Source organism: Pezoporus flaviventris, unplaced genomic scaffold, assembly GCF_033815535.1.
Source record: "Pezoporus flaviventris isolate CSIRO_AGI_PZ_B2104156 unplaced genomic scaffold, CSIRO_AGI_Pfla_v1 ptg000036l, whole genome shotgun sequence".
Taxonomy (NCBI): Eukaryota; Metazoa; Chordata; class Aves; order Psittaciformes; family Psittacidae; genus Pezoporus; species Pezoporus flaviventris.
In genome coordinates this window covers 8,376,213-8,398,887 of record NW_026892584.1, presented here as the reverse complement: position 1 = coordinate 8,398,887, position 22,675 = coordinate 8,376,213, and the positions used below count along the sequence as shown (strand labels likewise).

The 22,675-nt window shown below is 34.8% G+C and overlaps 1 protein-coding gene across 1 annotated transcript in view; it reads left to right on the top strand.

Annotated features, from left to right (window-relative positions):
* Positions 1–22,171, top strand: part of PLEKHA7 (pleckstrin homology domain containing A7) — a 163,823-nt gene extending 141,652 nt beyond the window's left edge. Inside the window, exons 18-29 of the mRNA XM_061464260.1 lie at positions 1,621–1,722; positions 5,309–5,417; positions 6,420–6,658; positions 7,094–7,282; positions 7,408–7,525; positions 8,333–8,412; positions 8,782–8,982; positions 12,038–12,190; positions 14,680–14,813; positions 15,642–15,784; positions 18,836–18,944; positions 20,636–22,171. Of these exons, the coding sequence (XP_061320244.1) occupies positions 1,621–1,722; positions 5,309–5,417; positions 6,420–6,658; positions 7,094–7,282; positions 7,408–7,525; positions 8,333–8,412; positions 8,782–8,982; positions 12,038–12,190; positions 14,680–14,813; positions 15,642–15,784; positions 18,836–18,933 (1,566 nt within the window). The 3' untranslated portion in view covers positions 18,934–18,944; positions 20,636–22,171. The remainder of the gene's footprint in view (positions 1–1,620; positions 1,723–5,308; positions 5,418–6,419; positions 6,659–7,093; positions 7,283–7,407; positions 7,526–8,332; positions 8,413–8,781; positions 8,983–12,037; positions 12,191–14,679; positions 14,814–15,641; positions 15,785–18,835; positions 18,945–20,635) is intronic.
* Positions 22,172–22,675: the final 504 nt, after the last annotated feature.

Here is a 22,675-nt window from a genome sequence, read left to right as displayed (position 1 = left end):
CCTTTTCAGTGCTCCTCCCTGTTATTCCCCTAAAGAAAGCTAAAAAACCTTTTTTCTACCTTTTACATTTATGGATGGGACATAAATTGAAAGTCCTTCCGCTGGTCCTTTGAAAATATATATGTGATTCCAGTGTATTTTTCCAGGGAAAAGGAATTGGGAAAGTCTGTTGAATCTGTTGATACTATGACTTAATAAAATTCAAGTGCTATCTGATATTAAATTTTTATTAATAAAAATATTTCTAAGAATTGGCCATGAAAGAGAGTATATTAAACCTGGGTGTTTTGTACTTACTGTATTATTCCTACCTATTAATGAGTATGAGACTAGCTCTTCGTAAGATTGTTTTTAGAATTGCATGAACACCTTTCCTATAGTAAGATCTGACCATAAAAATTCCAATATTGTTTAAATGTATATATGCAGTTGTTTGTGCCTGTCTTTCACAGACAGCATTTAAAATTTAATTGTGGGCATAAATAGCAAGTAATTGTAGGAATGCCTGTACTGCTCCAGTCCAAGGCTCCTTCTAGCCCTGGGTTCTGGCTTCAGCAGTGGGCATCAGCAGATGCTTAGGGAAGAGTAAGGATAGGAGAGGTGAGCACTATTTCCTGTCATAACCAGTCCAGCTTCTAGCTATTTTCTGTTCAGAGAATACATGAGGTTGGTATTATTTTGTCTATTTAGTAATCGTCAGTAGATCTCATTTCCAAGAACCTGTACTGTCCCCTATTAAAGTCTGTGAACCTTTTGCATCCAAAACATCGTTTGGCAAGGTATTGCACAGATCTTTTCTCCACTGAGTGGACAAACACTTTTTTTTTTTTTGAGGCTGACTTGTGCATGTTTCATGTGATAGAACCTTCCTACTGCATGAGAAAGGATTCGGAATGGTCAGTCATTGTCTACTCTCTCCATGTTACTCATGGTATCATAAACCTCCATTATTTCTACCCCTCAACTCCCAAGTGATCTCTTTTCCAGAATTCATACAAAAAGCCAATTCCGTCATTCCTTACCTAAAAATGCTTCAGACACTTGATTTTTTTTTCAGTTTGGGGTCAGAAGGCAGACTATGGTGGCATGAATGCTGGAAATAACGAGTGTGATTGGATAGCCTTGTTTTCTAGGTGTCTGCTTGTGTATTCACTTATAATGCCATTACAACACAGTCTGTGGAACTTTCAAGGGACATGCTTTGTGTTTCAAAATGTGAGTTCTGGTTCAGGTGACTGAATTTTAATTATAAACTTGTTTATAATTAGATAGAGGAGTAAAGGAAAAGGAACTGGAATAGGCTTGATTCCTCCATAGCATATTAGTCATAGTTCAGATTCTATTACATGCCAGTTTTATGCTTAAGAAATTGTTTTGTGTGAGGAAGCTTTCCAAAGGTTTTTTAACTAGGGATTCTTGACTTGATCTTGCAAGCTATAAAGTGTTTTGAAGTTTATCCTCAAGCCTAAGCAGAAGTGTGACTACAAAATAGATTTTTCTCTTCTTTTTATAATAGAACACCACTATCTTAAAAAAACTTTGGTGCTTAATTAGAGAATTTATAGAGGTATTATGAAATTTATTGTAACTTTTATATTAGAGTATTCCCTCTGTTAATAGGAAATGGAAAATGCTTGGAATGAATATCTGAAATTAGAAAAGGATGTGACCCAGCTGAAAAAAGCCTTAGAGGAACAGATGAATAGTTCATTGGTATCTCAGGTGAGTCCATTTCCAGATGCTGTTTTTTATATGAGGTGATTTTGTCTGAACTTGAAAGCTATCATCTGCTAAGAGAAATTCTCTGCAAGTTTTGCACTGTATTCAGCTGTCATGTAGTGTAGTTTGCAAAGTTCAGACACTGTCACAGCAGAGCTGTGCAGTAACTATCTTGCAGCATATGTAATAGTTTCTCATAAGTTCTCTATGCAAATTTGTCATTATTTTATTATGTTTTTATTACATGCTGACATCTTGACATTGATAACGTATTTAATTTATCGCAATGTGCAGGACTTCTTAGTCTTCCATTTATTTGATCTGACATTGCTGGCTTCTTTACCCATTTTTGAGAACATCAGTCACTGGCTCAGTATTGTCATTACTTGTTCTTTGTCATGTTCTTCTATTTATGGAAGATTTATCTCTGTAGATTGTTTTGTGAAGTGGAATAAGTGTTTTAACAGCCATCAGTAATTGAAAGGCATATCAGTTTTAAATCAATTATTCAGTTTTCAATTTTACAAAGAAGCTTTGTTTGAAGCTAAGTTATTCTGTTTGCTGAACTGAATGTGGCACACCAGATTATTTCTACATACCTGCTTACAACTGGTGATTTTATTATTAAAGCAGGGAATATAGTCCAAATAATTTTTCCTGTGTTTAAGCAGAACAGTTTTATTTAAATGACAAAATATAAGGAACAAAGCTAACGTATATATTTTGCTGAAATCTTAGTCTACTGTTCCAAATATCCTGACCAGAAGAGCTCACTAGTTAAAATTTATTTATTTGCAATAAATATCAGATACAAATTGAAGTCTGTTTATTTTCACTATTAATGGATATATGTTTTGTGTCAAAGCAAGAGCTGTAAAACTTTTAATTGCATCATGCTTTAAAGTCCATTTTCATTTAATTATGGGCAGTGGGGGAGTCATTCAGTTTCTAGAGCCAAAATATTGTTAATTCAACTCAGCTGTAGAATCCATCCTTCCAAATAATCCCAGGGGTATTTTAGAATAAAATCATCCCTGTATAAAATTATTTCGCTTAACAAAGGGAAATTACAGGCTTAATCAAAATACACTTTATTAAAGGAACAATTTCCCATTCTGCATTGAGCATGCCTAAAATACTGGATGTGTGGTATGTGATTCAGCAATGCAGTGAATTAACCGAGTTAATTCAGTTTTATTAACACCTCATATTGTCATATGCATGCATACTTTTAACAAAATGCACATGCACACACACAAACATGTGCATGTTGTGTGTTTTGTGTATGTTTATGTATATGTATGTATGTATAGATGTTTGTCTAAGATATAAAACTGTGTTTCTGAGTAAGTTTTTTGGAGATATTAATGAGAGATAATTATTTCAGAAAGCACTGAATATTCTTAAAACTATACTCCTTCAAAAACGTCTCACTTGAAGTATCCATAATTAGAAGTTTTTTAATCTCTGCCGAAGGGTATGTGGACTCAAGGTCATTTATCTAGTATTTTCCAGCAGTACTACATTAATACATACTGTATTTTTTAAAAATGCAGTCTGCCTGGAATATTATTAAAAATTCTGTAAATTTACAGGCTCAAGTTGCTGTAGTAAACAGTTAGTGTTGTTTCTATATAGCATTAATTAAGAGGTTGAAAACTGAATGTTTCAAGCAGCTTGGTCAGAGTAAATCTAGGTTATAAGTGTAGGTTCATTGTCTTTTGCTGAAGGGTTGGGGGGATCTGAGCATACTGAAATGAACAGATGTATTTTGCCAGTGATGACTTTTTAGCTGGTGTTTCTCCTCTTGTTTTATAAATCATTCTGGATTATGTTTCTATGTGAAGGAAGCTAGAGAAATCAATTTATCTCTCCAAGTTACCTTTTAATGCTTGCCTATAAAATATATTTATACCCTTTTGTAAAGAACAATCTTGGCTTTTGTAATTTAAAAACAAATTCATCTGTTTATCTTTTAGATCTAGTCCATTTTTGATCTAAAATATTCTCTTCACATCAATGTTTAACTAATGGGAAGAAATAATATTAGAAGATATCCTGGCTTTCGTATATTACTAATAGAACATTTTCTGAGTAGTTTCAGAAGCAGGATTTTTTTGTACACATGGGTTGTTTTGTTGTGTCTGGTTTGGGTTTGTTTTTTTTTTTAACCAGTTCTGAGGCTTGATTATTGTAAATCCATCATTTGGTTCCTTGTAGTATGATTAATCTCAGAAAAATGAAATGAAATGTGCAAATTTATAGTTTGTATTCTGGCAATCTTTCAAGATGCATCCCATCTATCGAGTGAGTTTACTACAGGCAAATGATGTTTTCCATCATTTAAATGTTTGTGTTCTTGGCACCCTGCTTGCTGATCTGTAACCTGGCTGAACATATTTTCTGATCAAAGACAGAAAGTGGAAAGCAATTTATATGCCTTCCTTAGCTCTATGAGGTGTAAGAGCTTTTACTGAAGTTTTTCTCTTTCAGGCTTATAGGATTAATTAGTGGTTATTTTGCAACTCATGGCAAGTGATGGATTTCTAGAGTTCCTGAGCAGTTTGTAAAGCAATTCTTAACTGGAGTGTTTCACTGCCTTCTGCTTTCCTTAATAATACTGGTTTTGTCTTGATTTTACTAAGTTTATTCTTAAAGTAAATTTTTGAAAGCAGAATTACCAGGCTTTGATGAAGTAGATGAGAATAGCTATTTATGATGCTTGCAGTGAACATCTGACTGAAGTGGTGGCTTCAGTAGCCAAGGCCACTAGCTGCAAGATGCAATCAAAGGCAGAGTCCAGACTGTAAACAGAGCTTCCCTTTCTTTCCTCCTGGAAATCTTGGTAAAGCAAATACGATGCAAGATGACACCAAATCCTGGAACAGCAGCAGTATATTGTTTCAACCTATAATACATTATGGCCAGTAGGCCTAGCAACTCAAATATAAGAAGAAATTAAGTTTCTCAGCTCTTCTGAGTTAATTCTGGTTTTATATTTCATCCAATAAAAGGAAGTGCACAGCAATATTTAGGGTGACTATACTTACTTTTTTCCTTTTTAATGTTGGACACTTCCTCTAAATATATTAAGATGAGTTTGGTATAGCTGCCTTAGCAGTCTCAAGTGTGTTAGTATAGGATTTAAGAACAAAATCCAAATGAAAATGTTCTGTAAGCTCATTTTGTGCAAAACATTAAACTAGGGTTTTGTAGCCTGCATAAGATTGTAGAAGAAGACGTAGAGGTCTCTCTTTCCCTGAATCTTCCATAGGAAGTCTTCCAAGACTCAGAAAATACTCTAATAAAGTTTATGGGCGAGATATGTTGGTTTGTTAATGGGTTTTGGTTTTGGTTTGGTTTTTGCTGGGTTGTTTTTGTTTTTTTTCTTTAGTGGTGGGTGTTTGGTTGATTTTTCTTTTTGATTTCTAATTTTAAAATAATTATTTAACTGATTTCTAGACTTCTAAGTTTTTATGTAAGTTCTGAAACATTAGTTTGGTTTTCGTGTGAAAAGGATAAACCCATGATAAAATAACATGGAGATACAATTGCCTTTTCTTTTTTTTTCTTTTACTACAACCATCAGGAGAAAACACAAATACAAAAAGACTTGTGGAGAATTGAAGATGTTACAGCTGGTTTGAGTGCAAATAAAGCAAATTACAAAACCATAGTAGACTCCATCAAGAATCCAGGTAAGTAGAACATAATTAAAGCATAAAAAAACAAGCAGCTGAATCTGTGGGTCTGCACAAATAGTCTAGAAGTTTGTTCTACTGCAGAAAATCCAGTTAATTTTGCTATTGGTAGTGTCAGTAATCTCTGTTGATTGAGCACATTCACCTGGTGGTATTTTGTTGAGGTGGCAAAGAGGTTTTTAGTTGTTTTTTCTTTTATATACTGGTGAACAAAAATGTAACAAGCCAGAGAAAGGGAACAATAATAGTGGTCTAAATTCTTCAAGTTTCAGAAAGAGCTTCTGTCGTATGCCGGGCTAACACCAGCATAGCATCTATTCTGCATTCTGCCCAGGGGCTGCTGTGTTGATGCAGTTACTTTCTCCCTTCCTCCCCTTTCAGGGAGGTGTTTGGTGGGCAAAGCAACAACATCAACTATGGAAGGAGAAGTGTGTGTGGTCTGCATTTCAATTACCTTATGTTTCAAAGAAAAGACCTAAGCATTGGGGCAGCAAGACAGTTAATACCTACTGTAAATTCACTTTAAAGTATCTTTGCTCACCTTTTAGATACAGAGATAAAATAGTTCTGAGATGGTGAGATTTTATTTAAGGTATGACTATGAGTGTTTTGCCTTGTCCAAATCTGTAGATATCATACAGAATCTGTTGCATGGGGCCAAATGCAGCCTATGAACTGACGTCATATGACTCTTGGGCTTTTCCTTCCTTCCCTCCCAGTACCATCTCCAAGGAGTTTTACTGGATGATATTAAAGTGTGTGTTTTATATTTATCCTGAAAGAGTTGTTTGAATCCTCATCAAGAAGATGTTTATACCCTTCCTGCAATCTGACAATCAAACATTTTTATATCAACCCCCCCACCCTCCCCTGTTTGTGATCAAAGCAATGTGCAGAGTATTAGGGCCATTTTATGAAGTCTCAGAATGTTAATTGCTATTCTTCTGAAAATTATTGATAAGAAACAACACCTAACACATTTGCATATTTCTCCCATAGAGAGAAAAATAGTGCCTTCATTTTCTCAGCCATCAGTGCCTTCCTTACCAGCTTCCCTTGCAACTGCAGATAGCAAACTTTCAGTTCCGCAAAGCCCTCCACCCAGTCCTGTTAAATCGTCTCTGGAGGTTAGGCTGTATCCACAGCCTTATTTCCAGACCAGAACACAGCACCAAGCACAGCAGCTGAAAAAAATCGAGCCACCTCTTCAGTCACCAATTAAGCTCAAGCCAAAGGTTGTAAGTACTGCTCTTGTGAGATTCCTTCCCCAAGATTTCCAGGTACATCTGGCAGAAACAGTGAAGGTTTCATGGTTACAAAGTGCAAACACTGTGGAGGCAGAGCAGGGAGACTCTTAAGGTATTTGTATTGAAATTGAGCAATAGCACTTGCAGCAGAAGAGATATGTCCCTAATCTAGAGTTTTATGCAGTAGCCATATGCTGGTTTAGGACATACCAATACAGAATCTTCCTTGGTAATGCTTTGTGGTTGATTAGTTGTTTACTTTCTTGGGTCTTGTTTGCTTTTTAAAACCTCAAGCTGCTGGTGTGTTTAGAGGAGAGCATGCTAAAGCAGTCACAAGTAACTCATATAATGTAGTAAAATTTCAATCAGTTTATGCCAGACTGTTTTCAGATTGTTTGCCAAAAACCTGTGTTTTCCTGTTACCAGGAAGATGAAGCACCGCCCAGACCTCCTCTCCCTCAGTTGTACAGTCCTGATGATCAGCCACCAGCTGTTCCACCTCTCCCAAGAGAAGCCACTGTCATCAGACACACATCAGTGAGGGGCCTGAAGCGTCAGTCAGATGAAAGGAAAAGAGACAGAGAACTTGGACAGTATGTAAATGGAGATTACAGGGTGAGCACTCATACACCTAAACACCTGCACTTTAAAGATGCATGACCCTGTTATAGGTATGAACCTATAATAAAATATATTACTGTCTGTAAAATACAAAGACTGATGAGTATTTTTCTGTATAGGTGGAACTGCGTTCATACATGAGTGAACCAGAACTGGCAACAATAGGCGGTGACCTCAGCCAACCTTCCAGTGTTTTAATAAGCTCTGACAGTAGATACCAGACATTACCTACCCGTGGTAAGCCAGGAATTTATGTAGTTGATTTTTAACAGTACTTGTAGTTGATTTTTAATAGTACTGTGTGCATAGGAGCTTTTCTCTCCTAGGAGTTTGTGAAGACGGTCTTTGTCATCAGACCATTATTTTTAGATTAAATATACAATGCTTTGAAAGTCTACAGATTTTGTTCATTTTAATGGTTTAATGTTACAGACAAGCAGACTTCTGCAAAGCAACTTAATATATAGTGCTTAAAAAACAAGAACATAGCAAACCATGAAATTAGCTATTAGAATGTTTCCTGTATTCCGAGTGAGTTTTCCTCATAATTTCTGTGTGATCTTTTACAAACTTAAGTATTTTATAAAAACACTTGTATTGTCATTGAAATGAAAGCAATAAAGAATATGAGTACAATAGCCCCAGACACTAAATGTGACTTAACATTCCATCCCCACTGTGCTACAGTCCTGTAAGCTTCACAAATGAGGATAGAGGGGATACTTGGGGAAAAGAAATTAATTTCTTAGCCATTCTCTTCTTATTTCTTTCCTGTGAATGTTGAGGGTTGATTTTCTTCATAGATGTGATTATTTGTATGGCTTATCTACTGTTGTACAACTGAGTTCACCTCGTACCTCATGTAATATAACCTTCTAAATTACTGTATATCTTTCTGAATTTTGATCAATAATGACCTGAAATATTACTTTAGGCTGAAATAAAGTAACCAGAATGTTGCAGAAAAAGCATGATAACTTAAACATCTGACACTTCTTTATGTCTGTAATTTTGGTTTAAAGCATTCTCTTTTTCCTGATAAAGGTTTATCTGGATCAACTTCCAGGTTGCACCAATCATCTACCATTTCATCATTTGCAACACTTCGAAGGGATAGGTCCAAGGTAAGTTTTAAAATAACATCTGTAGGCAAATGTCTGAACCATTATAAATTTTTAAGCCCAGAGTGTATTTTGCACTGCAGGAAGTGGGATTGTAGTAGCGTGGGAGATGGCGAACACCTGTGATCTAATAAAATCTCCATTTTTACTTTCTTAAATGAATTGGGAAGACAGACAACTTAATGCATTTGAAAGAGACATATAAAACAATGTTTAGAACCAAAATCAGCACTATTAACAGAAAATGTAGGGTTGAAAAGAACAAAATCAGGTTAATTTAGTAATAAGGTAGGATAAAGAGTTCAATTTTTGTATACTTCGTATAAAGTATTGATTACAACATGTGTTTTGTGCGTATTGTGACTTCTACAGGAAAGACCAAAGAGTGCCTTGGAACGTTTATACTCTGGAGACCACCAAAGAGGCAAGATGAGTGCAGAGGAACAACTAGAAAGAATGAAGCGACATCAGAAGGCATTAGTTCGTGAACGCAAGAGAACTCTTAGCCAAGGAGAAAGGCAGTCTGTTTCATCTCGATCTTTCATCAGGCCCATTTCTGCAGACATAGGCTCAGTATGTTAGATGTGCCTTAAAAGGACTAAACTAAAAATATCTTTGTTTTTTTTTTTTTTCCTAGCAAGCACTTTCACTTGAGTATGTGTGATGCTTCTAATCTAATTAAATTAGTGTTATACAGTATAAAATGAGTTCAGAGAGTGAGTAACAGATGATCTTTTCTTACTAGTAGTTACAGTGTATGTAGCAGGTTCAGCAGGTAAGTTGGTCAGAGGTTAGTGTGCTGAGTGATTTTAGAGACATGGTTGGTTTTTATTGGAATTGTATTTAGAAAGTGTAAGAAGCTTGTACAATTTTAAAAGTCCTTCATAATGGAATGGGCCTTTTAGAATGTTCTTTTTCACCATGGGTATTTTTCTTTCTAATTCATAAATCAGGCTGCAAGATAGTCGTGGTAATACCAGACACAGGTAGTGTTTGTTTTCGTAAAAAAGCTTATAAATGTGTAATCAACTTTAATCATGCTGATTGGAAATTTATGTAAGAGCTAATGTGTTTGATACAAATTCTTCTTTAAAGCTTAAAATGTAGAATATTCTAATAAGGCTCAAATTTAGGCTGCTGAAGAAAAGTATTTTTGTTGCGTTCTGAGGTAAAATACTGTACAGATGATAAGTTTGTAATGATACATTTTGGATACTAACCAAAGCAATTCTAATTGGTGAAGTTACCCAGTCGCTCACTTGGTGCTAAACCAAGATTGTACTGTAATTGCACTTATGCTGTGGTCTCTTAAATTATTTTTTTATTTGGTCCACTAGAGCTTTAGAATGATCACCTTGTTTTACCTAATTCATTGCACAAGATCTCTTGCTTTTAGATTTGTCACTCATCATACCTAATGCCTCTTTTATTTTTTTTTTCTTTTGTTTGCTTGTTTTTAATTTGTAGAATTTTGTAGTTATTTTAAAATTTCTAACTGGACTACTCAATTTTTACCAGGCTTAATTGCATTTAGTATGTGCCTCAACTGCTAGCATTAAAACCCCTGTAATATTCAGCCTTTCATTCCCACTGCTCAGTAGCACTAATTTACAGCCAGTTATTTGTATTTACTTTCCCAGTAAATACGAGTGCACTACTGGGAGACATTCGTCAATTTTGTCTTCTGTTTTGCAATCATAAATTTATTAAAGATAGCGCATAATGTTCGGGAACCTGTAGAAATATGGTATCACTCTTATTTGCATATTTGAATTAGAAGTAAATCTGAGCTTTTTCTGTTTCCTGACTTACATAACATACACAAGTTGAATTTAAATATTTTTGCATCACTCATTAACATTTGTGGCAAACGCCTTATCTATAAATTTGGGTGCCATCTTGGTCTTTTTCTTGCTGTAAAAATTTAAAATAGAATCTTTGAGCCCAAGCAATGTTTTGTAGAGCTCATCTCTTGTACCTGTAGGGCTTCAATACACAAAAAGCATGTTTGATAGCACAATTACTTACAGCATTACAATTATTTAGCAGCCAAAGTGGCAAACATTTAAATGTATAATTGAAGTGCTGCTCAGTATGTAACATTTGCTTTAAACATACATTGTACGTGTAACTTTAATTTTTAATTGGTCAGTTCTCAAGTGTAGTATGACATTTTAAGTATTGATCACAGTACATGAATTTATTTGTTATATGCAATGCCTTTTTAATGTAAAATTGCAACATCAAAGCCAATAAAAATTCTGCTTCATAAGAATGGTTTGATGTTTTTCTTATCTATATACAATAACTTGAAAGCAATACTGTGTATTTAAAATATACTATGTCAATCAGGCCTGGTTCGAATATGAGTAGAAGAATGAGTTTGGAGTACTTGTATGAGAAAACATTTTTTTCTCTTTTGAATTCTGTAAAGAAAAAAAATCTTAATTTTTTGAGATATAATTGCCTTTTAGCTATTTAACTTTTAAAATATAAATGGAATATATGTATCTTCTGAGTGAATATTGAGAGCTTGTGCATGAATAGGTTTCAATTAGATGTATTGATGCAGGTAGCATAATGAAGTCTAAGGACTTCACATGGAGTTCAAACTTCAGCAAAAGATTTGTAGCAGAAATCCTGGAGATACTTTAAGGAAACATAATTCTTCTATAATTCTCTTATTGATACCCTCAAATGCTTGAGGGGTAATTTGTTTGTTGTTGTTCTTTTTTGTCCCTTCTCTTTCCCACTGCTTTTAATACTATGCTTTAAATCTGTATGGCAAAGCCGATGAGATCTGCTGGATGGAATGATGCTACAACTGAACTTAATTTTTTGAATAAGAAAGTGTTGGTAGTGTTCTTAAGCATGAATTTATATGCAGCTGCATTGTGTGTAGTTGTGAAGGAGCTACTATGCAATGATTTGGGAACTAAATTATGCTGCTTAATTTTAATGTTCCGAATTTATTATTGCTCCAGACTTACCTTGTAAAGACTATGTGAAAGATTTTTTTTATCCTTGCAAGTAGTTAGATACTGCTTTTTAGTAAAGTCAGAAGAGCTTAGAAGTTACTAAATTTTTATTTTTGAATTCAAGGCAAGTTAATGCTAGTACATACAATATTATCAGTTTTAAACACTAGGTATTATTCTAAAAAGATACATAAAATTTTCAAGTTTTAAGTCTCAACCTGCAATATAAATACCATTTCAGTGTAGTGATTCAAATTCACACTACACTGCCTGTTTAGAATGCCTAAGATTAATCTGTCAGTCTGTAGACACACTTGTAGTGACATTTGGCTTCCGAAAATGTTTGTGTGGTTAGTTCCGTGTTAATCAGCTTATGTGAAATTGTGATTAATATATTTGTTAGAATTTAATACTGCTGACCATTAACTACAAAATTAAATAATGCTCCAAAATCTGTGTAGCATAGCTAAATATCAAATTTCCTGCCTGCATATGCCAAAAAAGAGTTGTATTTTCTTTTTCTTGTCAGTTAAGGGGTTTGCTCTGTGGATTCTTTCAACAATATATTTTAGCAGTAGTAATGTACATTGCTAAATGATGAATTTGGCAGTATGGTTGAATGCTGTTAATTGTTTTGTATCTATTACCAGTGGAAACGAGAGCAAGAATTTGATTTGCAGTTACTTGAGAGGGCAATTCGTGGAGAAGACAAGGATGAAAATGAATGGTTAAAAGTTCAGCCAGCAGCAGTGACAGAGACAGACCTGGAGCCTCAAGACTATGATTTAGATATTAGCAGAGAGGTAACAGTCACAATTTTTTGCCCTCTATTCTATGCCCCAAAATATTAACCTTTCAAAGTTTTAGGCAATGAATTCTCTTTTCTTTCAAAAGTTAGCTGAAAATTTGAACTAAAAGGAGTCTTTTGGGCATTAAAAATTTATAGCCTGGCACTTAGAATTTCTGCCAGGTTTGTGTTCATGTTGTGTTTTAGCAGAAGAAATCGAAACATTGGCTCTACTGTTTGAAACATGTATTTCAGGAAAAAGTGATTAAGTAAGGGAATATTATATAAATAGAATAAATAGGGAAAAAAACAACAAACCTCCAAACATCCAGAGTATTTGAAAATAAGAAACAGCAATGAAGGAAAAGTTAGTTCCCCACAGCTACCTTACTCTTCATGCTGATGGTAAAATATGGTAGAGAAGAGGGAGAGCTGCTTTATTCTGGTCAGAACAGAAAACACTTTTCTGTCATCTTTTCAAATTACTTACTTGGTGTTCTGGCCAGTAATTCTTTTTTAGCACTACTAACGGTGTAAATTACTTGTTTGAAATGCGATTGAGCCATCTGGTGGAAAAGAAAGAATATAGCAAATGGAAAGATTTCAGTAGGTACTATGCATTGTGTAAAATCAGTAAAATTATAGTAATTACACTATTGAGCACTTATACTCTTCTGAAAGATGTTGGCAATTTATGATTTGTAAGAGGTTGAATCTGTGAGCAATTAGCTGTTGATCTCTATGAATTAATGTATCTTTCAGTTAATCTCTGTACATTTTCTAGAGAAAATGCAGTGCTCCTGTAAATTTCAGAAACTGAAAATATACTTTCATTGTATTGCCTTCCCTTGTTGCACTTTCCTATTAAATTTTTTTTTTCCAGAAGGCCTGCAGGGCTATGTGAACCACATCATACATCTGAATTAGACCTTAAGCCTACAGTAGGAAACATTTTTGCTTATAGGCATTTCTGTTCTACTTCAGAGAAACTGAAACAAGTCTGAAGCTCTGAATGTAAAACTTTTCTCAGGTTACCCAGGTTGTCTCCTTTTCCATTTCATGTACCCATCCTCTTCACCTTACAGACATTTCTGTACCTGAGGTATTTCTGTGTCTCATACGGAAATGTACTCAGTTGTGTCCTTAAAGCTAATAAATCTGCTGTTCATATGGTAACCGAGTTTGTTATTCTTGAAGTGGCAGGATGACCTGATCTGGCTTATTTATAGTATGGAGATAGTTATATAAATTTGTTTTAAATATATATATATGTATTATATATATCTACAGAGCTCTGGAGGGGAGTTGGATTTGGAAGTAAGGAAGTGTAGTGGAAATACAGGATTTTTCAGGAAGCATTAGCCTTGGGTTTACTGAGAAAGAAGTGTAAAAATTTGAGGTTGTGGTTTTAATGTGGTTGAGGGCGCATGACTGTATTGTGTGCTTTGGGCCTATGATTGCCTGCAAATTACTGAGCCTAATCACTGGGGGTTAGGTCAGACCACTTTACATATGCCATTGAATTAGTGTGAGCTAAAATCAGTAGTGAAAAATTTAGAATTTTTTTTATTTGAAACTTTGAATTTTGAGAAATTGTCACTTCATGAGCATTCCAACAAATATCCAAAGAGGACAAGAGGGTTCTCATTTATTTACTTTTCTTTATTCACACATGCTCTATTTGTGCTTTTCAAAAGTAGTATGTTCTATAATAAGACTTGGTCTTCAGAGTCCATTTGTAAACTGAATTTGCATTGGGTGATTTAGTTCTGTTATGAGTAACAAAACTTTCCCACAATGAAACTGATCCTAACAAAAACTTGTTGCTAGCTTTTGTAATGTAATCATATTAAAATTTTCAATCTACAGGATTCTGTGCATGCAGTATGTTGTTAAAATTGCACAATGTTAGTGTTTTTCTGGGTCAGTTTCCTAGGCAACTTCTGAATACCTAGGATTTCAGATTTTATAGTCCAGGTATTTCCTCAGATGATTGCAAATTACTGTTTGTCTTTCCCTTCCCCTCCTTTTTCCTCCTCTGCTGCTCATAGAAGAAGATTATACAGTCTCAAAAGAATGATACCCTTGGTTAAAACTCTAATTGATACTTCTGTTCAGTTGTAGGAAGTCCTTGCTGGCATGACATAAATATCATGACATTAAAATCTCAGGTTGTCCAGTCAGTCTTGTAGTGGTTGCTTCTTTGTACTGTAACAGCTTTAGGCAGTTTCCAACTTTGGGCTCTGTGCCTCAGCTGAAGAAGGGTTCCTTGTTGATTCTGATTTCTTTTGTAATCCCTTTAATATTTGTTCTTCTAAAGTAAAATGAATCAGAGGTAAAAGACACCGTTAAAAGCGCAGCAGCTCATATCTAAAGGGAATGTTTAGCATCAGGTGCATGTACTGACTGTGAAAACCCATGCCTTAAAAAAATTGAGAATTCATCTCAATTTTTAAAAAAATCTTTATTATTAAAAAGTTGATGCTTTTTTTTTTCTTTCCTCAGTTGTCAAAACCCAAGAAGGTTGCAATTCCAGAACGCTATGTTGAACTAGAGCCAGAAGAGCCTCTTTCTACAGAAGAACTGGCAGCAAGGCAGCGTAAAGCAGAAAAGATAAAGAATATTCTTACTAAATCAAGGTTGGGTTTTGGTGTTTTTCCCAAATCTTATGTAGTGCCTGGTGTTAAACATTGGGAACTAACTTCATACAATAGTTTAATTCCTATTGGATCATCTAAGTGTAACGTGGCTTTTAGAAAATGCACTCAGAATTTATATAGTATACTTAAAGCTCCTTTGTAAAACAGGGTGACAGAGATCATGACGAATTTTGTAAGTGTCCATTTTCTTGTTCAGATCATGCTAAAATAGTAGCAAGTCCTTACCAAACAACTGGTAAGTGAGGAGGATGGAAAGGCCAGATCTGGCCAAAAGAAGAATAAAAGTCAGTGTGAGAGCAAGTTCCTGTTGTCTCCAGAGAGCTGGAGTTCTGAAAGAACACTTTTGGCTACTTACAGCTAATGTAGAGTCAGCTAAAACATTCAAGAATTTGATTACCTCAAGTATCTGATGTCTCTTTGGAAGGCAATTAAAGAGGATGTGCCTGAGGACAGCCAGGTTATATGCATTCTCCTCCAGGCACTACAAAGAACTTTTATGAACAGCTTCAAATAAATAGCATTTTTGGTAGTGCTTTCATGTAAACACCGTATTTACAACAAGGGACTTTCAGGTGTAATGAAGGCTATGCAAAAATTGTGACTGAATGTGTAATGTCTGCATCATTTGTCTCTGCTGTAGTCATTAACATACAATATCTGACACTGCTTTAGAGAATGTTAATAAAATACGGAGCTTGATAGATGAGATCTGAAAACTGCTGTATGAGTTCAAGCTTGTTCTCATCTGCATGGTAGATTCTTTTTTATGTTTGTGAATGTTAATGTTGTTTTGCACTTTCCCACTAGTATGCACAATCTACAGCCTACTGTTGCCCAGGACAAACACAACTCGGTTGATTTAGATTCACAGCTGCAAGAGCAGGAGCGCATCATTACCATATCATACGCTTTGGCTTCTGAAGCCTCTCAGAGGAGCAAGGAGGTGGCAGGTAATACTTAGTTATCTACAAAATAACAGCTATTTCTTACCAGCTTCTAAAGTTGTGTGGGGTTGTTGCTGAACTCCTAGTGAAAGAGAGACTTTCAGTGATTCATATTCAAAATAGTGAAAAGTGTGTATAGATAACGAAAGAATTACATTGAGTATTTGGCCTCCAATAGACAAAGCGAAGATGTGTACTATCTACATATCTAGAAGCCAGTATGATCAGTAAGTTCAGAGCTTGGAAACTTGCTCTTACTAATAAGATTAAAATATAAATTTCAATTAATTAATATATTAAATATTTCTATATTCATTTTTAAAAAGTAAATTGAACTGTCACTTAAAGAAATCAAGACAAAGGGATTTTTAAACTTTTTTAACAGAAGGCTTCCCTGGTGTGGTGATGCAGATTAGAGTGCAGTCATTTGCAGCTTGAGCTGTAAGACAACAGGCTAGAGAAGACATTGTAAAATAGGTACCGACATGTTTCTGTCTGGTGTCCAGGATTAGAGGTCAGAGCAAGACGCCATTCATGAATTCTGCTTGATGCCTGGAAATTAATAGATCCTTTCAATATGTTACTAAAAGTGATAATTTCACTCTTGATTGCTTTACAGTTGAAATAAGTAAAAAATGTCTAGAGATTTGTATCACACAGTAATACATGCAGCAGCTATTCTAGCAAGTATCTGACTGGTCATTTATAACTGGCACAGTTCACTGTTCTGGTAGAGAATGGAAATAATGGAAACTTCAACTATGATGGAGAAAAAATACGCACATTTCTCATCTGAAGTTGTCAGTTTAAACTTACGGCACTTGCCACAGAAACCCCTAAGACCTTCCCATTAAAGACAGATTATTCCAATATCCAGATGCATAACATGCATCTGTGGTACCAGACTGTTGATTGATAGTGGCTGTATACTCACGGATGCAGTAGCAGCTAAATGTGAGGGGAATGTGATTTTGAGGGATCAATTTCAAGATACATCTGGAGACTTCAGAGTTCTGTGGGTAATTGACTGAAAGGGATAAAATGGTTCACTGAGGAAACTAGACATTATGAAAAAACCCAAAACAAGCAAACAAAGCCAGAATTGTGGAATCTTGGGAGCATTTCAGTAATAACCTTTTGGTTAGTCAGGCATCTGTTTCAAAAGTCTTCTCTTCAGGCAATCTGGTCCCAGTTCTAGAAGCCAGGTCCTTGTAACAGACTCGCACTCCTTGGTTGTGGAGTGGGACTTTGTGTTTCATGAGGTATGACCCAGCGCAGCATTTTGCCACATGAGTTCTAGCTTATACTGGGAAAATGTAGCACCAAAATCCAAATCAGCCAGTATGAATGCTGACCATACTTGAAATTCTTCCTTTGTGTTAGTACAGGAGCAGAGTGCCTGCCACACTAAACAGTCTTCTTGTGGCTAGTTAACCTACTTCTGGTGTGCATGAAGTTGCAATAACTGCACACTACTAAAGTAGATTTAATCTTTTTATGTTGTATAGTGAATGTAGTAGCTATGTTTACTACAGATTTTTTTGTAAATACTTTCATTTTTGTATTGTAATTATTTCAAAAGTGTGATCACTGCATATTCTTAGGTATCCATAACCACAGGAATCTTCTTAATTCTTTAGTTATCCTTTCAGATGCTTAAAAAACCCTAACATAGTGGCCAATTTGATTCTTTAAGGAAGCAGAAACCTTTATGTGCATGCACAATGTTCCTTGTCACACTTGTGTCTCAGGTCTTCAGTTTTTGTAGCATGTCTCGTTTTGATTTCAATTATTACTTACTCCTTTAAAAACAAACACCTTTCAAGGAATTCTAAAAAAAATACAACCCACAGTGGTTTGATTTTGATAGAAAATATACAAACCATAAAAAGAGTTCAGGTTTTTTTAGTTACAGCCTGCTTTCTGATGATCTAATGTGATCAAAAGGAAAATATATTTGATGCTTTGCACATTACATTATACATTCTCATTTATTTGAATTTCACAGATTCCTTCACATTTTTATTTTTGCAGTTTGATTTTTAAAGTGTGGGTTGTCATATGCTCCTTGTTGACAAAGCGGACCATATCTGAATACCCAAAACTAATTACTACATTTTTTACAAAGATTTGCTTATAAGAAACACTGTGAAGCTTAACTTTTCCCATTTTTCAGGAGGAAGTAGTTATGTTAAGATACTATGATAATATAAATCTTTTAATATAAATTGTACATTTATCTAGTCCTTGTAAAGTAGCATTTTAGAGTTCCTCTGTTCCTAGTAAGAAATCAACCACCTAAATGGAAATCATGCCAAGAATCTGGAAGATTCAAATCAAATGCAGGAGTATCAAGAATTGATTTCCTAAATTGTGTGGTTTGGAATTGGGTTTGCCTTTGGCCCTCCAAAATGTGAAAGCAGGATTTAAGATTGAGTTTCAGTGGCTTTAGTTTTATGATTATTGTCTTTAAACACTATACCATTACTCATTTTTATAAACAAGGATAGTTTTAATCAGTGTATTCTTTATCCTGCAGTTTCATCTGAGACCTGAAAATGATTTTCTGTATCAGGCACTGTACTAAGCAAAATATGTAAAATTTTTTGTAATTTTTCTATATATTCTTTTTATTTCTGCTCATTGGCATATAACAGTGGAAATTTTGAAAAGCTGTACAACCTCAAGTGAAATCTTGAAATCAAATTAGCAAAGATAGGTGCTATTCCAAAAGTGCAGTTTTAAAAGCAGGGCTGAATTGGAGTATATCAGTGTTGTGTGCCTTAAAATGTTCCAGTTAAACTTTGCCTTTAAGATAGATTGTCCATATTATCATCAAACAGGAATGTTTATTTGCATAACTTATGCAAGTAATAGAAAAAAACAGGAGGTAGAAAGGTGGTTGTTTAAATTGTGCTCCATGTAACTATAATAGTGTAACACCTCATTGTGTTACTAATCAGGTTTCCTGTTCATGTGGTAGAAAATTAAGGTCACTCCATTTATAATATGAATGTTTGATTGTGCAGTCTAATTCCTGTATGTGATCCCTTCTAGCTCAGCAGTTGACCTATCCATCTAAAGCACCCTCACCTTCTGTACCACAGCCACCTCACTCCCCCTTAAGCAATGGATTTCACTACACATTTGTTTAAACACCTTAAAAGTAAGAACTAACTGCTCTTGGCATGTCTGATTTGCCATTGTGCCTTTGCTGTGGCTTGCTAAATTTTAACATTTTTACTAAACCTAAATTAGATCCAAATGAACGCATGCATCTATTTTTCAGAAACCTTTTATTGTAAATACTGCTTCTAATGAACTAACATATGATATGGGCTGATAAAGTCTTTAAATAACTGCTGTCACTCTACAGATAAGATGCTTCCATAATCTTACTGTGGTGAAGGAAAGAGACATCTGTACTCTCAGTAGCGTGTGGCCAGATTTTCAGCAGCATTTGTACTCCGGTGGCTAGTGTTTGTGACTCCTATGGCTAATGTAGTGGTGCATAGGTATTTTTGCCTGTGTGCGGCATATACAGTTGCTCCTCAAATGAATCCAAAGTGCAAACTCCTACAAGGAGGGGATTCAGTAGTGAACTGCTATCTTACACATGAACTAACATCGGAGTCTTAATTGAGGTGAGCTGAAAATTTGGCCCTTTGTAACTAATTCTACAATATTGTATTTGACTTTTTTATGCCTTTGATATGGTTTTCATTGAATTGTGTAACAGAAAACTTGATATTTGCCTCAAGTTACTTTGCCATTTCAAGTATTAAAATTGTGATAATTTCATTGTTCGTATAAAAGAAGCATATCTTCTCTTCCCTGTAGTATTTTCAGGATTTTTTTCTCTTTGAACTAGGAAAACCTGTAAATATTATACTTGACTGTGAAGTGTGCCCCTAGTTAAGGCACTCACCATGCTTCCATAGTTTCCTTTGAAACTATTCTCACCTTTCTGATTTCCTTGGGCCTAATTTTATTGCCTGATGTTGGAGAAAAAGATAAAACGTAAATTAAGTAGAAAAGAGGGTTGATTGAGTGAAGAACTCAAATAGCATTAACCTTTAGATACCTTTGTTTTCATTGTCACTGATCTGAGTCAAATATCTGTGTAAAAAAAAAAAAATTAAATAAAATTGAGCACATACAAGAAAGGCCCAAACAGTCAGTGACCAGTGACAAAAAAGATAAATTTACATCAAGATATGTATATAGACATTAGGAGCCTCTACAGAGCTTGATGGAAATAGATATTTGCTTTTCTGGTTCAGTTTATCTTTCTGAAAACCAGATTCTACCATTTTTGTTAGGTCTGAGTAACACCTGACTCATATCCAGGGGTATGCTAATTGATTGTCACTATCACTCAAGATCTTTGCCTGTGAATAGGGTACCTATGTATGGCCTCAAGAACCCAGAAAAATAACCATATTGTCCCAGGGTATTAGACTTGAGAAAGGGCTTGGACCAGATGACCTCCAGAGGTCCCTTCCTACCCCAACCATGCTGTGATTCCAAACTGAGTTTAAAACATGTATCACATATCTATATAAATATACATACATGTGTGTGTATAGTTACATATTTACATATATATATGAAAACATACATTTTCTTCAGGAAAAAATGTGAAGAAAATAATTGCAATAACCAGTGACATGCAGGGGTCACAGGAGTTTGAGCATCGGTGGCATCATAAGATAATCATTCACATGTCCATAGGACTTGTTCATTCTGTCAAACTGCAGGCGGCTTTAATAAAGAAATATTTCCTGCAATTGCTTACTGCTTGGCTTAGTGAGCTCACTTGAATATTTAACCATGTTTTATTTCACTTCATGCTAGCCAAAGCAGTGAGTGAACACTTGATGTAAGACTCAAAACAAATCCCTCCTAGTGACACCATGTGGAAGGAAGAGGAGATTCTTTACCACCTTTGAAGATGCACATCGGCTGATGACATGTTCTTCTGGAAATACATTGAGAATAATAGGAGGATTTTCTAGGAAAATGAAGAGATTTGCAAATAATTTTATTTTTACTTTCGTTTAGTTCAGACTTTTTGTATGAATAAAAGGCACTTTTAATAAATTCTGTAAAATACTGACAATGTATTTTTAGAACAATGTATTTTAGATTTTATTTTTTTTTTAATCAAGGGCTGAATTCATTTTAAGAGAAACTACTTGCATAGATGTTAAAAGATGCTGTTACTTCCCCCTCAGGCTCAGATGCACAATGTAAAGTTTCATGGAAACAAAAAAGAGAATTTGAACAAGCTAGAAGCACATTCGTAGGTTATGGGTAGAGCTAATGCAAGGGACAGATTTGCTAAAAGGGTATTTTGGATTGAATATTTTTGTAGACTTAAGCACCCACCCTTTTGCTCATGAAGTAATACATTGCAAGAACTTTTAGCTTGAATTTCTAAACATCGGTAACCACTGTATAGCTGAAGTTTCCCACAAAAGCCATAATGGAAGCCAGTTTTAACTCCCATTTCCTTTTTTGATCCCATAGGATTAACTTGGTGGTATCACTACACAGTGTGCTTGGGACCCCTAAGAAACAAACAGCTGGCAAATTTTAGTTTCTTTGGAAAGATATGAAAGAAGAAAACTTTTAATTAAATATGTGAAGCAATGAAAAAACAATAATAGCATGTGTCATTTCGCTAGTAAATATATATTTTTCTTTTGATTTTTTTTTTTTTTTTAATAAACATTACAGTATAATGTATTGACTACTATTTATTCTGGAAACAGCAAAACTAATATAATGTGGCACCCGCTAATTTCATATGTATGGTCACCTGTTGCTCAACTTTGCCAGACTTTGAAATTCAGTGTTTTACTTCTGTACAGAGCAAAGGGTGAGGTAGTTACCTAAGGAGAAAATAAGATTAAATGAATTGCTGCAGCTATGTTACTTGAAACTTGTGCATGTATTGAAGGTAAGACATGAAAAAAATTCCCAATATTATGCAATTATTAGTTGAGTTCAGCTCTGGATGAGAAATTACTGAGAAATACTTCTGCAGTATTTTGTGAAACCATTAACTTGTTTATTTGTTGTATCCGAGTAATAGCTACAAAACTCTTGAAAATGATTGACCTACAAGATTCAGACTTTAAGACAAATCATATTACATTAACACTATACTCAGAAATATTCTTAAACGTATGTATTTAGCTAATGCAATCTACTTTACCTCAGTACTGCCAGTATCAATTTCAGAATGTTTTGCCAAAATAATGATTTATTTTTGCCTTTATAAAAAGTTTTGAAAGCAGAAATGAGTATTTTGCAAGAAAACATTAATTTAAATAAAATATAACAGTGTGGAAAATGGTATATGTACAGATTAAAATATTAACATAACTGCCTCCTTTTGCCTCTGTCTTGTCTGCCATCTTAGCAGTGTTCATATAGTTGAAAATCCAGAGTCATTTGTGCTGTTACGTTTTGCTCTTCTTTGGTTCAAATCCTCATGAAGTTCCCCAGTTTTGCATTTATTTCGCTGGCACTTGGATCAGGTTCCCCCTACACCAAAGTGTCATCTTTTTTTTTTTTTTTTTTTATATCTAGAAATGTTTCTTAGCATTTGATTAAATCTGTCTTTATTCTTGAATAGAAGGATTTTCCAGGGTTGTGTCCTATACATAATGCTACAGTGCTGTCCTTTCTGTCTCATAGGTATGTATGTTTGTCTGATACATTCTTAGCCCTTTAGTTTCTGGTGAAATAAAGTACCCAAGGTAACTTCAGTTTAAAAACAGACAAAAACCTGGAGGCATCACACTGTAGCATGGGCACTGTCTGTGAGTGGGGTACTGACCAGCAGGGATTTACATGCTAACAGTTCTCTCAAATTACACCAGTTTG